The sequence below is a fragment of the Helianthus annuus genome, chromosome 1, assembly GCF_002127325.2.
Source record: "Helianthus annuus cultivar XRQ/B chromosome 1, HanXRQr2.0-SUNRISE, whole genome shotgun sequence".
NCBI lineage: Eukaryota > Viridiplantae > Streptophyta > Magnoliopsida > Asterales > Asteraceae > Helianthus > Helianthus annuus.
In genome coordinates, this window is record NC_035433.2 from 116141009 (window position 1) to 116154056 (window position 13048).

Genomic DNA, 13048 nt, shown 5'->3' on the forward strand with positions numbered 1-13048 from the left:
TGCTTTCCCAGTAAAATAGCCCCTATGTTTTCAAATCTAATTATCTTCCTCTATGAAACTTAAAAAAATATATAATCACAGTTCAGTCCAGTGTTATGAGGCAATACAAACTTGATTAGAGGTTTCTATAACATCAAAACCCACCACATTCCAGGCAACAACCAAAATTCTATCATCCTACACTTTATTTGATAACAATCTAGACCAAACAATGCCATTAAATTTAAAAAAAAAAAAAAAATCAAGTATGAATACATAATTTGAACTCGCAAATGACGATCACAATTGGTTCACAACACGCCCTTGAAAAAAACCATGTAAATCGCAACATATCTAAGCGCTTCAACACAGTCGTGACATGATATCATCGTAAAAAAAATCTATACCTTAAATTAACAAATGTTGTCCATCCCCCATTAACCAATCCCAAATTCAAGTATCAAATCATTAACCATTCAATCTCTTAGTTTACCCTTTTCGGGTCACGAGCTGCAGCAAGATGATCCTGCAAAACCATCATGAAGTTAGAGATATCAAAGATTACTACTGATAACTTGATAAGACATCGAACAAACTTAACGAAAGCTTACAGATATGAAATCAAATGCTTTAGTATCATCTTTCTTTGAACTGTTCATTGTTGAAGTAGGCGGTTGAGTTGCAATAACCGGATTAAATATATCTGGAAAAGCCGAAGAACTACTTGCCGGACCAAGATTCTGCGATTGCAAATTATTCATTGTCGATAAAAACTGCTGCTGCGCTAAAAGGTTGCTCATTGCAGCATAATTAATCTGTTGAGAACCAAATAACATCGGATTCAACATCATAGTATTATATGTACTAGGATCCATAGGATTCAACATCATAGGATTTGGATTCATTCCATGTCCCTGAAATTGAAGCATGTTACTCAAAACATCGTTCATCTGTGGGTTTAAATTAGTCGTAGAATGACTAGAATCTGAAAACGCGGTTTCTAGTGATTCCTTTTGAGCAGGCCCGTCCTGTGACGGTGACGACTCGTTCTCGTTAATAGATAAACCAGACATCAAATCGTTGACGTTATCTTTAGAACCAAATAGATCGAATAACTCCGGTTGGGTTTCGCTTGATTTGTCAACAGTAGCCAGTCCTGAAAAGATATCGACGGGTTCATGTTGTTCTATATTGTTTTGGCCGTGAAATGACACGTCTGTAAACGGGTCGTCATTGTTCACAGATTGATTGTTGTGCATGGCAGTACCAGAATCACCGAAAAAGTCATCCATCAGCGAGGTGGTTGATGATGATACAGGCGCATTGTTCTCATTTTCATTCCCGTTTGGATCGTTGGTGTCGATTAAATCAGGCATCTGAATTTTGGGTATCTCGGTTTCCGTGTTTTTGTCTTGCTGACTCATCCTGCTACCGGTTTGCTCTCCCGTGAGAAGGCTTAACACCTGGTGGTTGTAGCAGAAGGAGAAACCGAATCCGTATTAAAAGAACTGTTTTCGAAAAGATAATTAATTAAAAACCTTTACTGCAAGTTTGCAATACCTTATTTGCCTTTTCCCTCGCGGAAGCTTGGGGAGATTGAGAGCATTTTACCACAACGTCTATATTTTCGGTGAAGTACGAAGCCACGACGTGAAAATGTTCTTCGTCTTTCTTCCTCAAGATGGCCTCAAGCACACATAATCCTCTCACACAGACCTGACATAATTATTAACCAAGTAGGATTTAAAAAAAAAGAAAAAAAACTTCAATTTGATAAGCATAAATGTTTATTTAATTTCAAGACAAAAAACAATCTGATAAGAAAGGAAGGAAGGAAGGATAGGAACATGATTCATTACTTATACGGAATGATATAATAAAATTTAAAAGAACTAAAGCTAACTTATGATATAAATGGTCAACTAGAGTATATTTAAGGTCAACAAATCAACCTGGAGTCCTAAAAGTGAGAAAATGGGTGAAGTGGGTAACGGGTCCGATTGGGTTGACCGAATGCTTTTTGTCAAAAAAAAAAGTGTTTACAAAATAAATGGTATGTCAAATTTGATTACAGGAATTATATTATCAGGTGATTTGAATAAAATGATTTCAGAAGGTTTCTGCATTAGAAAGTAACTCTGGGCAACTATCAACCTGTTTTACCCATTTCCTTTGAGTAAAATGTCGTTTTCGTCCCTGAGGTTTCGCCACATTCGTCCAAAGGTTTGTTTTTCCGCGTCTGGATCCAAAAGGTTTGAAATCTTGCCATTTTCATCCGACCCGTTAACTCCATCCATTTTTCTCCGTTAAATGAGGGGTATTTCCATCCTTTTAGACATTTTATATTAAATAAAAAATACTATTAAGAAATAAAGATACACCTATGTTGACTTTCTAGTTATTACTTTTCTTATAAGCATTAACATATAGGTAAAAGGACGAAAATACCCGTCTTAACATTAAAAAATGGATGGAGTTAACGAGTCAGATGAAAATGGCAAAATTTTAAACCTTTTGGATCCAGATGCGGAAAAGCAAACCTTTCGACGAAAGTCGCAAAAGTGGTCAAACCTCAGTACCTCATGGACAAAAATGACATTTTTCTCCATTTCCTTTTAACCTAAACTTTTTATTACCCCAATCGACAGGTTCAAGAGTAAATGGATTGAAATTTCCACTTCTACATGTTACATTATGTTACATTAACCTATAAAATTAAGAGACTTTAACAGCATGCATACCTGCCACATATGCGATTGAAGCTTTGCTTCAAGTGCTTGACTTAAAGCAAATGCATCCAATTTGGACGCCTCAGTCAAAAACACTTGAAGAGCATCTCGGGTCGGTTGCAACCGAATTCCACCAGATGTTACAATCGTCTCCAGCAATCTCTCTTCGCGGCTCTTCACACCCGCATAATGCGAACCCGAACCCGAACCCGAACCGCCACTTGAATTATCCATCTGACTTGTTTTAACCTCTTGACCCCACGGTCCCGACACTTCTGTTGACAACCGCGCAGAAGGCAGGCTACCACTGTAACTATTTTCATTAGTAAATGATCTACTCAGATTCGCGCTCTTGTAAGTCCCTGTGTTATTATTCTTGTTTGAGGTTTGAGTTTGTGTTAAATTATTCAATCCCTGTTTAATCGTCGCGCTTCCGATGCCAACCACCTCGTTAAGAAATGACTTCTTATCGTTTGACGGAGGGTCAAAGTTGGTGTTTCCGAATCCTTGTATTCTTTGGGCGAGACCTTCGTTAGGTGGTGGTTTACTGGTGTCTTCACCGGAAAATAAAGCGGATAAAGCTTCTTGGGCGGTTTCCCTAACAGATTTATTAAGGGCGTCACCCTTTAACGGGTCGGGATGACCCCTGTGATGGATTAGCTCACGGATGGCCGCCGAGTTTCTTTGCATTTCTCTCTTGAAATCCGCACCGGACTTTCCTACCGCGTACTTGATCACTCTCAAAGCCTACAAACAAAAATTGCACCAAACACTTAATTTAAATAAAAATAGTGTGTGTACGGATAGAAATCATAGCGTAAACTATAATGTGTTTTGAATTTGAACTGACCAAGCTTGATTTCCAATTCCATGACATCAAACACCACCTCGATTATAATTTATCAACTGGACAAATGGTTTTTAATCTTGGTTTTAAAAAGCGCATGGTCATCCAATGCATTTTGATCCCAAAGATCGATAAAATTTTAACTTGTTAACATTTAAACACTAAAATATCATATATACTCCCTTATCTCCGTTAAATTTGTTCCATTCGATGTGCACATTATGCTTTCCCAATGCACACATTTTAAAACCAAGTAAAAGATAGATCAAATGAGGATTGATCATTAACTAAAATCACACTAACGTCTAAGGGGATGTTTGGATGCAATACTTGATCCACTTTTTTTTGAACGACCAACAAAAGCCCGATCACCCGGGTAAACCCAATGGCAAAAGGCCACCCACGCCTGCAAACGCAGACGACGCTGGTGACCCGGCCCGCCACCATTCCAGAGGAAACCCTCCGCCAAAGGCCCACTATGGTAAAACTAAAACCCCTGGCTCAGCCTAGAGAACCAACATGATCATTTACATTTATCTCATTGAACATTTTACTAATTCTACATCTTCCTAACTTATCCGAATTCTTCGATTATTATAACCCTAAAGAATCAACATGATCATACAATCTAAACCAACCAACTATCAACACAATTTACCAAAACTTTGTAACAGAGAAAGGGGCGAACTGGTAAATATACCTTCTGTTTAACAATGGGGGACTTATGTTGCAACCGTTTGAATATAAACTGAGAAACTTCCTTAACAATGGAGACGTGAGAAGAACGAAGAAGCTCACAGATTTCATCCAATTTGTAAACAGGGGTGACTTTATCTTCGTCAGAAGTGGCATCGTCGATCATCTTTGACCTCCAGTAGGATTCCACTGCTCTCCTGCTTTTATCCATCTCTCCGATCCGAAAACAGGAGAGTGTAACCCTAAATTAGCTGCAGAAATCGAATGATTTTTGATGGATTTAGGGCTGTTGATGTGAAACGGTAAGATTAGGGTTGTGTTTGGGGGGATTGGAATGAGAAGAAGATGATCTGGTGGTAAGGAACAGCTGGGCAGGCACTACACTGGTTGTCTGGAGTGCTAATTTACAAGTAGAATAATAATAATAATAATATTGTATTTTACTTTCATTATTTTGTTCAAGTTTTCTTTATATGTTGTTTACTTTTTATTTTTTTGTTCAAGTTTTTTTTATATGTTGTTTACTTTTTATTTCTTTCTTTTTTTTTTTAGCTGTCATGTGTGTAAATAAAATAGAAGGAAAAAAAAGACAAAAAAGTTAAAACGTTTGTTTGCATTTAGAAGTTTGATTAGATAATGTTTGCTTGATTAAAAACAGCTATGGAAGAAATAGAATAAGTGTATCTAAATTCCTTCATTTATTATTTGTTTTGGACGACAACTAGCGCCTTGGTGTATTTGGGCACGTCAAGTGTTGTAGGATAATCTACACGAAAGCAAACCCGAGTTCGAACTTGGTGGCTAGCCCGAAAGGAGTTATTAGACTCAGGCCTCCGACTACCATCCTAGGAAGTAAACACGTCTGAATTTTTGTCACTTGTGTGGATTAATCTCGGAACCAAACGTCTGGGTGACCCAGAAACTCATGTTAAATAAATTTCAAGTTTAAACTTATTAGTTTGTAATTAAATAATATATATGTGTAGTTTTATAAAAACTAGTTATTTTCATCCCGTGCGTTGCAGCGGAACCCAATGACTACAAAAGGCGTGTCAGCAACGGCAAACAGATATCGAATATCAAAACATAAATAAAATGACGTGGTAAGGATAGTCACTCCGTCATAAAAAAACGATTTTAAATAATTTAATATATAATAATAGGACCCACATGTCCTACACGTTGGAAATTCGGTTGTTTTAAGTTAAGTTATTATGGTGCTAACACGTTAAAATATGGACGAGCTCGGTACCGGTAACGGCAGCGAAAGTACCGATCCGGAAAATCATCGAAATTAGGTACCGGCACCGAAAATGCTCGGTACAATACGGTATGATATTTGAAGGTAAAAATCAATAAATACAGGTATGGTGCTAGACCGGTGTTGAACCGAAAGTAACGATTCTGAAAACGCCAAAAGGTGGGTACCAAATTGGTACCGAAAATGATTTGGTATAGTAAATTTGGTACCGATACGATACCGGTTCGTTTACAGGAAATATTCTAAATATCCAAGTTAATTTTACATGCTACAATTCATTCATTACAGAAAAAGACAAAAAAGAAAGCATAATAAGTTGTTGTATATATAAAACCTCATTCAAACGAAATACAGTTTACTTACTGTGTGTATGAAAAATAATCTAAATGGTGCAATTACTTGCATTGTTGTGTTGCTACAGGATTTGATGAGCACGTTACCAACCGGTACCGAAAATACCGTTACCGAAATCCCCAAAAGTGGGTACCGGTACCGAATATACCTAGTATGGTATGGTACGGTTCGGTACCGGTCGGTACTGGTACGGCACCAGTATTTTAGGGTAAAAACCGGTGAATACCTGTGCAAAACCGGTACCGAAAATACACCGGTTTGGTAAATTTGAGACCGGTACCTATACTTGATATCATTTACTCATCTTTTAATGATGTTACTATTTATTCTATTCTAATTTTAAATAATTCTAATTCTAATCTAATTTTAATTTTAATTTTAATTTAATACTAAATCACTGTTCATTCATTTTGTTTTTTATCATATATATATATATATATATATATATATATATATAATTCTAATTCTAATTTTAATTTAATACTAAATCAATATTCATTCATTTTGTTTTTTATCATTGTAGCTATAGCTTCACTCATATTGTAAAAGGATGGTTGAGCAATTGTTGATAGCTTATCTATGGTTAAATATAAGTTTGATTTATTTACTTTTATTAATATACCTATAATAAAGTATTGTAAACTAAAATAAAATTGGTGTAGAAAATACGAATTAATGTTTACTTAAAGAAATTAATTACATATTTTGTTATTTTATACAATTATCATTACATTTATATATTTATATATTATTAATTTTAAACATTGTAAGGTTTTGGGCTGTTATAACTTAGGCTTAAATGGTGTATTCTTTGACACGTAATTGATACCTGTCCATCTCTTTTATTTATGAGACACTTGTCTCTTTTGGGTTTCAAAACCCCTGTAAAAGGTCATCATCTTCGTCTCAATTCTTTCTCTCTTATGAAAATCTTTCTCTAAGTTACACGCTTTCTCCGTCGACCGTTTGTGCCTCGCTGTTTACGGACCTTACGCGGTCTTGTTTTGTAGATAGAGAAATTGCCATGGGATTTCTAGAGAGAGAAACTGAGCGAGATTGGTCTTGGCTTTATGTTGCTGGCGGCTTTTCAGCAGTACATGGTAATGACGGGCCTGCGTTCTTCTATACGTCTCTTTTTTGTAACTACTTTATGCAATGTGGTGTTGAACGTTTGGCTTGTTATGTTTTCCGGTTGTGAGATACTTGTGTCTTTGGGGTTTTAAAAACATAAACAAAGAGGGGTATTGCGTTGTGGTTGTTGGCGACTATCTGATCGTCTATGGTGGCAAGATACCTTCGCGGCCTTCTATCCCTCTCAATGTTGTGTTTGACTCGATGATGGTGAGCTCATTTGAGAGTTTTATTGCTCGATCTTATAGGTTTACCAAAACATTTTTTTATGTTTAAAACGGTTAGTTCCGTTGTGGTCGTCGGTTTTACTACTCAGTCCAGGCTGTGATGACGCTCCTCTATTTTGTTCGAGCCTTGGGAAAACCTGTTTTCTGCCTTTTTAATATCATCTCTGTAAGATTAAATATAATTATTATATTTATATTTAATTGTGTAGCCATTATAATCATTTATATTATTTGGATCAAAATATATTAAACCTATAATAAATTAGTTGGTAATTGTTGATGGGCCAGATTACCCTAATTAACTAATTGGGTTTCCCCTTGGGTGTATATAAGGAGATTACTAGAGAGGGATTAGGGTTAGACCCTCATAACATCACACCTAAAATCGCCCTCCTCTCTCTCCATTACTACGAGTTCTTCAACCCTAAAGAACTCGGTACTACCATCAAGAAGATACATCCTAAAGGGGAACCAGACCAATCTGACGAACATGACGTCTACTTCCCTCTCTGGTGTGGTGACTGCTAATCAGGTACACACCTCTTATTTTTTATTGTTTATGATTGAATTTACATCATTAGGGTTTATGTTTTACCCATGATCTTATGATATAATCAACATGTGGTATCAGAGCAGATGTTGATTGTATCAATTCAATCAAGGAATTCAATGAATCGATTTGGAAATTAAAATCAATCAAAATTATTTTATATTTGATGATTGCTAAGTTGTTTTATGAAAATAATGGAAAGCAGTTAAACTTTTTCGGTAATAATTCCCACTGATATGTTGATTTTGAAATTTCGAAATCAATATTAATTCATTGAATTCTTCTACGAATTACACTTCATCAATATTTAATTGAAGTCAATATTTTATGGATGCTTATGATTGATGATGAAAAGAATATCTAATATCATAAATAAAGTTTGCTGCAATCATTAACCATGTTATGTCCATTGTATTATAAATTAATTGAATTCAATGGAAAAACAATCTCATTAATATTATAATTATGATATAATCCAACGTTTTTTTTTTTTGTTGGTAATAATGTAATTAACATTTAATTTTAAAAGAAATCCTTTTATTTAGGGATAAGTTAGATATTGATTATATTTCCTAAAATTGTATAACTTTATCTCCAAGTTTCGAATAATATATTATTTTAATCGAATAATTAACTTGGATAGATAGAGATATTTTGAAATTATAATCAAATCCCTTAAAATTAGCTGATTCAACCTTATCACAAAACAACTGTTAACGAGGTTGCTACTCGCAACCATGAGGTTGCTACTCGCAACCATGAGGTTGCTACTCGAAACCATGAGGTTGCGACTCGCAACCATAACGTGATTGATCGAAACCATGAGGTTGCGACTCGCAACCATAACGTGATTGATCGAAACCATGAGGTTGCGACTCGCAACCATAACGTGATTAGTCGAGACTAAGGTTGCGACTCGAAACCATAACAGCATAACTCGAGACTAAGGTTGCGACTCGAAACCATAACAGCATAACTCGAGACTAAGGTTGCGACTCGAAACCATAACAGCACGACTCGAGACCATGACTCGAAATCTCAAAACTTAGGCTGTTTAATGTGAACTAAGACTTAGCTAATTAATAATTGGTTTTGTAAATACTTAGTTAATTAATAAGGATCGAATAATGTTTTACAAAACCAAAATAGCTTAACTTGAATGAGTTTTTGATGTATTAATTCTGGCCAAAGCTGATTTACTACATCTATTTATTGTTCAAGTCTTATAAAAGCTATGTTAAGTATGCATTACAAACGTGAAATGTCTTAATTCTGGCCAAAGCTGATTTAATTCATTTATGTTTAGCATGCTTGACAAGTGCATAACTAAAGTGATTGTCTCATTTCTGGCCAAAGCTGATTTGTCACGATTACTTTGCACACATACTTAAATGATTACACTTCTGGCCAAAGCTGATTTGTCTTTGTTTAAGTAGGACTTTACTAAGTCTATTATTTTGATGTTAGTAATAGACATATCACAATCTCTTCACATAATGATCCTTGTATTAATGATCCTTACTTAATTTTATTATCATTTCGTCTGCCTTATTTTAAGTACCCATAATTTTACTCACTATAATTTACTTCTACATATATCTCATCCACTCTAATTCCTAAACCCAAAATGTTTGCTTTATTTAAAGTTTCTATTGGAATTAGCTCTTAAATTAAATCCTTGATTATCTCTTAAGACACGATGATCCTATTGCTCTCTTCTGATAAGGCACTACGGAAGAAAAGTAGAGCATGATGATTAGGATAAATCGAACATGATGTCTCTTATGATAATCAAGAACTCTCTAATATAATTGCTATCATTAAAGTTATTCCAGATTAATTTTTTTCCTAAGACTAATCTATAATTGTGGAATAATCACAAGAACTCCTAAGGTGCATGTCTTCATTTAAATTATAAATTATAAGGTTAAGTGGTATATGTGAATATATTATAATGTACAATACCATGACCCGTAAAGTTAAGGGCTTACGCATGGAAATAAGTACATTTTCCAGTACATTACATACTAAGTTTTCATTTGTACAATTTGATGCATTATAAATCAGCTATAACACTCAAAAGTACCAAAGTATAACAAGTGTATTGATAAGCAACATATGTACATAGAAATAAATGTTTGAAACTGGAAAATAAGATGTTATTCACCTTACAACCACTAAGAACTTTACAAGAGGATTGTTCTAAGGTCCATAGACAAATCACAAGTGCTAATCCCAACGTTAAGGTTCTTCAAGGGAAAATCTCACTGCATAATTATGTCATTAGACTAGGCATAAGCAACGAGACTATCCATTATTCAAAAGAACAGTTGGATAAATTGATTAGATAGTAACTTACTAATGATATTTAAGTCTGGTAATTTTAATATTCCAACTAACACATGATTAGTTAACTCTAGTTCCATACGTTTCCTTACCAGAACTCGACAAATAACTAACATGAGAGTTAGTGACAAAATTAAATGTTAAGACTATAAGAACCATAATGAACAGTCTTCCAACAACGCTTTTCGATACCTTATATATTCTGATTAATCAGAATATAGTATCATAATTAAGCAATGTTATGAAGATTGTGAGGTTTGCATAGTCAACATAAAGTCACACTTATCTTAAATTCTCATCTTATTTGTTCTAAATATCTGGATAGAAACATTACTGTGATGAAACTAGATGATACCTTACTTTTTCACAACTTTTGTCATCATGCAAATGAGAATTTGACAAAAGGAAAATGAGACTTATAAATTTCATCCATTAGAACCAAAATTCATGAGAAATCATAACATGGTTAATGAGGATGATTTTTTCATCTAATCTCATTTTCAGTGATTCTAAATCATGACGTTACAGCCCTAAATATTACTTGGCTTAAGGAATAAGTATGGGTCCATCATAAGTCATTCATTGACATTCGTGGAACTTATTCCAAATGGAATATTCAGACGTAATTCATTTATCATTTGAAAGACTATCAACTTGTATCTAAATTTTGTCGCATATGGCCTACGGTCTTAGAAGAACTCTATTCATATATGTAGTTAATCAGATTTCTATTAAATATGTCCTTAAAGTTTCTTATGATATCTGGACATTAAAGAAATCAAATAAAGTCTAACGTATATGTGATAGGTTCCCACGTCACGTAGCTCATTGAAACTTCTCTTGTAGCATTCTAGAGATATTAAAGATCAGTGGGAGCATTAAGTGTCTTAATAATAACTTGCAATAGTTGCAAGAGATGGGGGATTGAAAATTTTAAATTTCCACCTCTTGTACAAGACATCGCTCCATCACGACACTGTTCAATCAAACCTTATCTCCTTAAATCTAATGCTACTCTTACAAAAGTTTCATTGTTGCTCAATTGTGGGCGCACTTAGATTTCTTACCTAAACTAACATAATCCTCAACAAGAGAAACTACAACGACTAATGTCATTAATTTGTTTTCTCTATTAGAATTTGTTAGTCGTTAAGTATTGACCCTAAGCATGCTGAGTTCCTAAAGTTTTCTAAGGTCAGTGGGAGCAGTCAAAGTACTTATAACGACTTGCAAGGAATACAAGAGGCGGGGGGAAGAGTGTCATTAAATTTCACTCCAAATTTAACTCCGATTACACCTCTTGTACACCATACTGCACCAACTCTTACAAACTTAGAATCCTGAAAATGATAGAAACCTAATCAAGAGCTAATTCATAAAACTGAAACTTCTAGCAAACCCAATAATCAACTCAGGAGGTCATCTAGGTTTAAAAACCTACTAACTTTGATGATCACATAACCTCCATAATTTGGAGTTGAAATGGATTTTGGAAAAGTTTACCGATCCTATCTCTTCTAATTAAGCCATTAGTGTCAATCAATCTTCTGAATGGAATAAAACTGTTTTCTAGTAAAACTGATTTTATGTGTTCGCATAACGTTTGGGATTTGATTAAATAACCTAAGAGTGTTCATAACTAAACCAAATCCTGATATAAACGTTAAGACACAAAGAAGCATGATTGATTGTCAAAGGTTATACCCAGGAAGAGATATATTATTAAAGAATCTTTATTACATATCTAACAAAAGATTTCTTTGAGGATCATCACTGTTCTAGTAGCTTATAATAGTTTAAAGCTATATTAGATGAACATTAAAACAATTTTTCCTAACAAATGGTTGACACATTTACATGTTCATTAGATAACAACCTAAAGTTCCAAACTGAAGGTTAAAGAACACTTTATTTGTAAGTCAATAAAATCCATGTATGGTTTAATGCAAACATCATAATGTGATGAAATCTTAATGCAATTATTTTCATCAACAATCAAGTGGATTAATGTACCTACCTCAAGATGAGTGGGAGCAACTAAGATAAACTTGTCTATATAGATGATATTCTTTTGACAAGTAGATGTTACATAAGTCAAAGCATTGTTAACACAAACTTTGATATAATAGATCTCAAAGATATCTCTTACATAATAGATATCATAACATGTTGAGATAGACCAAATGGGACATTACTTCCGTTCCATAAGTTTAACATTAAATTGGTCCTTACATATGTAACAAACAATACTGCTCTCCTTTAGAGGATAATAGGCTAAATGAGATTATTTCTTACGCTTCATTAATTAGAAGCCTTATGTAAGTTTAAGTCTATACTCGTTTAGATATTACTCACATTGCAACACACTAGATATGTCTAGATTAATGTGAAGCATTTAATTGAGTATTACAATATCTTTAAAAGAAACGAAAAGCTATGATTTGAAGAAGAAGTGAGAAATCAAACCGGTTTATTACTCTTGTAATATTCAAAGATGACAAAATGTAATTTCGGGTATATCTCTATGTCAGCAGACAAAACCTATCTTATGGAGGAGTCATAATAAACTGATAATAACAACCTAAGTTATAACGACATAATATAGTCACTAAATGTTGTTGGAAATTTATCAGTGGACTCATAAGTTTATTAACTCCATATACTTAATATATTGAAGACTTGTTGTGATAAAGTCAGCTACCATGTCTCCTTGAACAGTAACAGTTCGAGAGGTGCTGCATTAAATTTCGATACGCAATTAATTATTCGTTTATGAACGAATTGAGGAAACTAAATCTTTGTATCGAATGCATTCATGATATGCTTAAGGATCCTATAACTAAAAGTCTATCACCCATAACTATTATGTAAGCGCTTATAATAATCACGGGTTTATTGATGACTATGTACAACTGCATATCGTACTAT

At 34.2% G+C, this 13048-nt stretch overlaps 1 protein-coding gene across 1 annotated transcript; it reads right to left on the reverse strand.

Moving 5' to 3' along the window:
• Positions 1 to 200: 200 nt before the first annotated feature.
• On the reverse strand, positions 201 to 4663 carry LOC110873740 (protein MODIFIED TRANSPORT TO THE VACUOLE 1). Its single transcript, XM_022122740.2, has 5 exons — positions 4256 to 4663; positions 2721 to 3455; positions 1540 to 1695; positions 591 to 1442; positions 201 to 505 (listed from the first exon to the last, which is right to left on the reverse strand). The coding sequence occupies exons 1-5, from the start codon at positions 4460 to 4462 to the stop codon at positions 464 to 466; spliced, it is 1992 nt and encodes a 663-aa protein (XP_021978432.1). The 5' UTR covers positions 4463 to 4663; the 3' UTR covers positions 201 to 463.
• Between the last annotated feature and the right edge of the window lie 8385 nt (positions 4664 to 13048).

What these genes read in the sequence shown, in the direction of transcription:
- LOC110873740 (XM_022122740.2), bottom strand. Translation starts at nt 4,462, where the DNA reads ATGGATAAAAGCAGGAGAGCAGTGGAATCCTACTGGAGGTCAAAGATG. An exon ending in CGAGGGAAAAGGCAAATAAG is followed by an intron (nt 1,443 to 1,539) that starts GTATTGCAAACT and finishes TACAACCACCAG; the next exon opens with GTGTTAAGCCTTCTCACGGG. An exon ending in AAGCATTTGATTTCATATCT is followed by an intron (nt 506 to 590) that starts GTAAGCTTTCGT and finishes ATGGTTTTGCAG; the next exon opens with GATCATCTTGCTGCAGCTCG.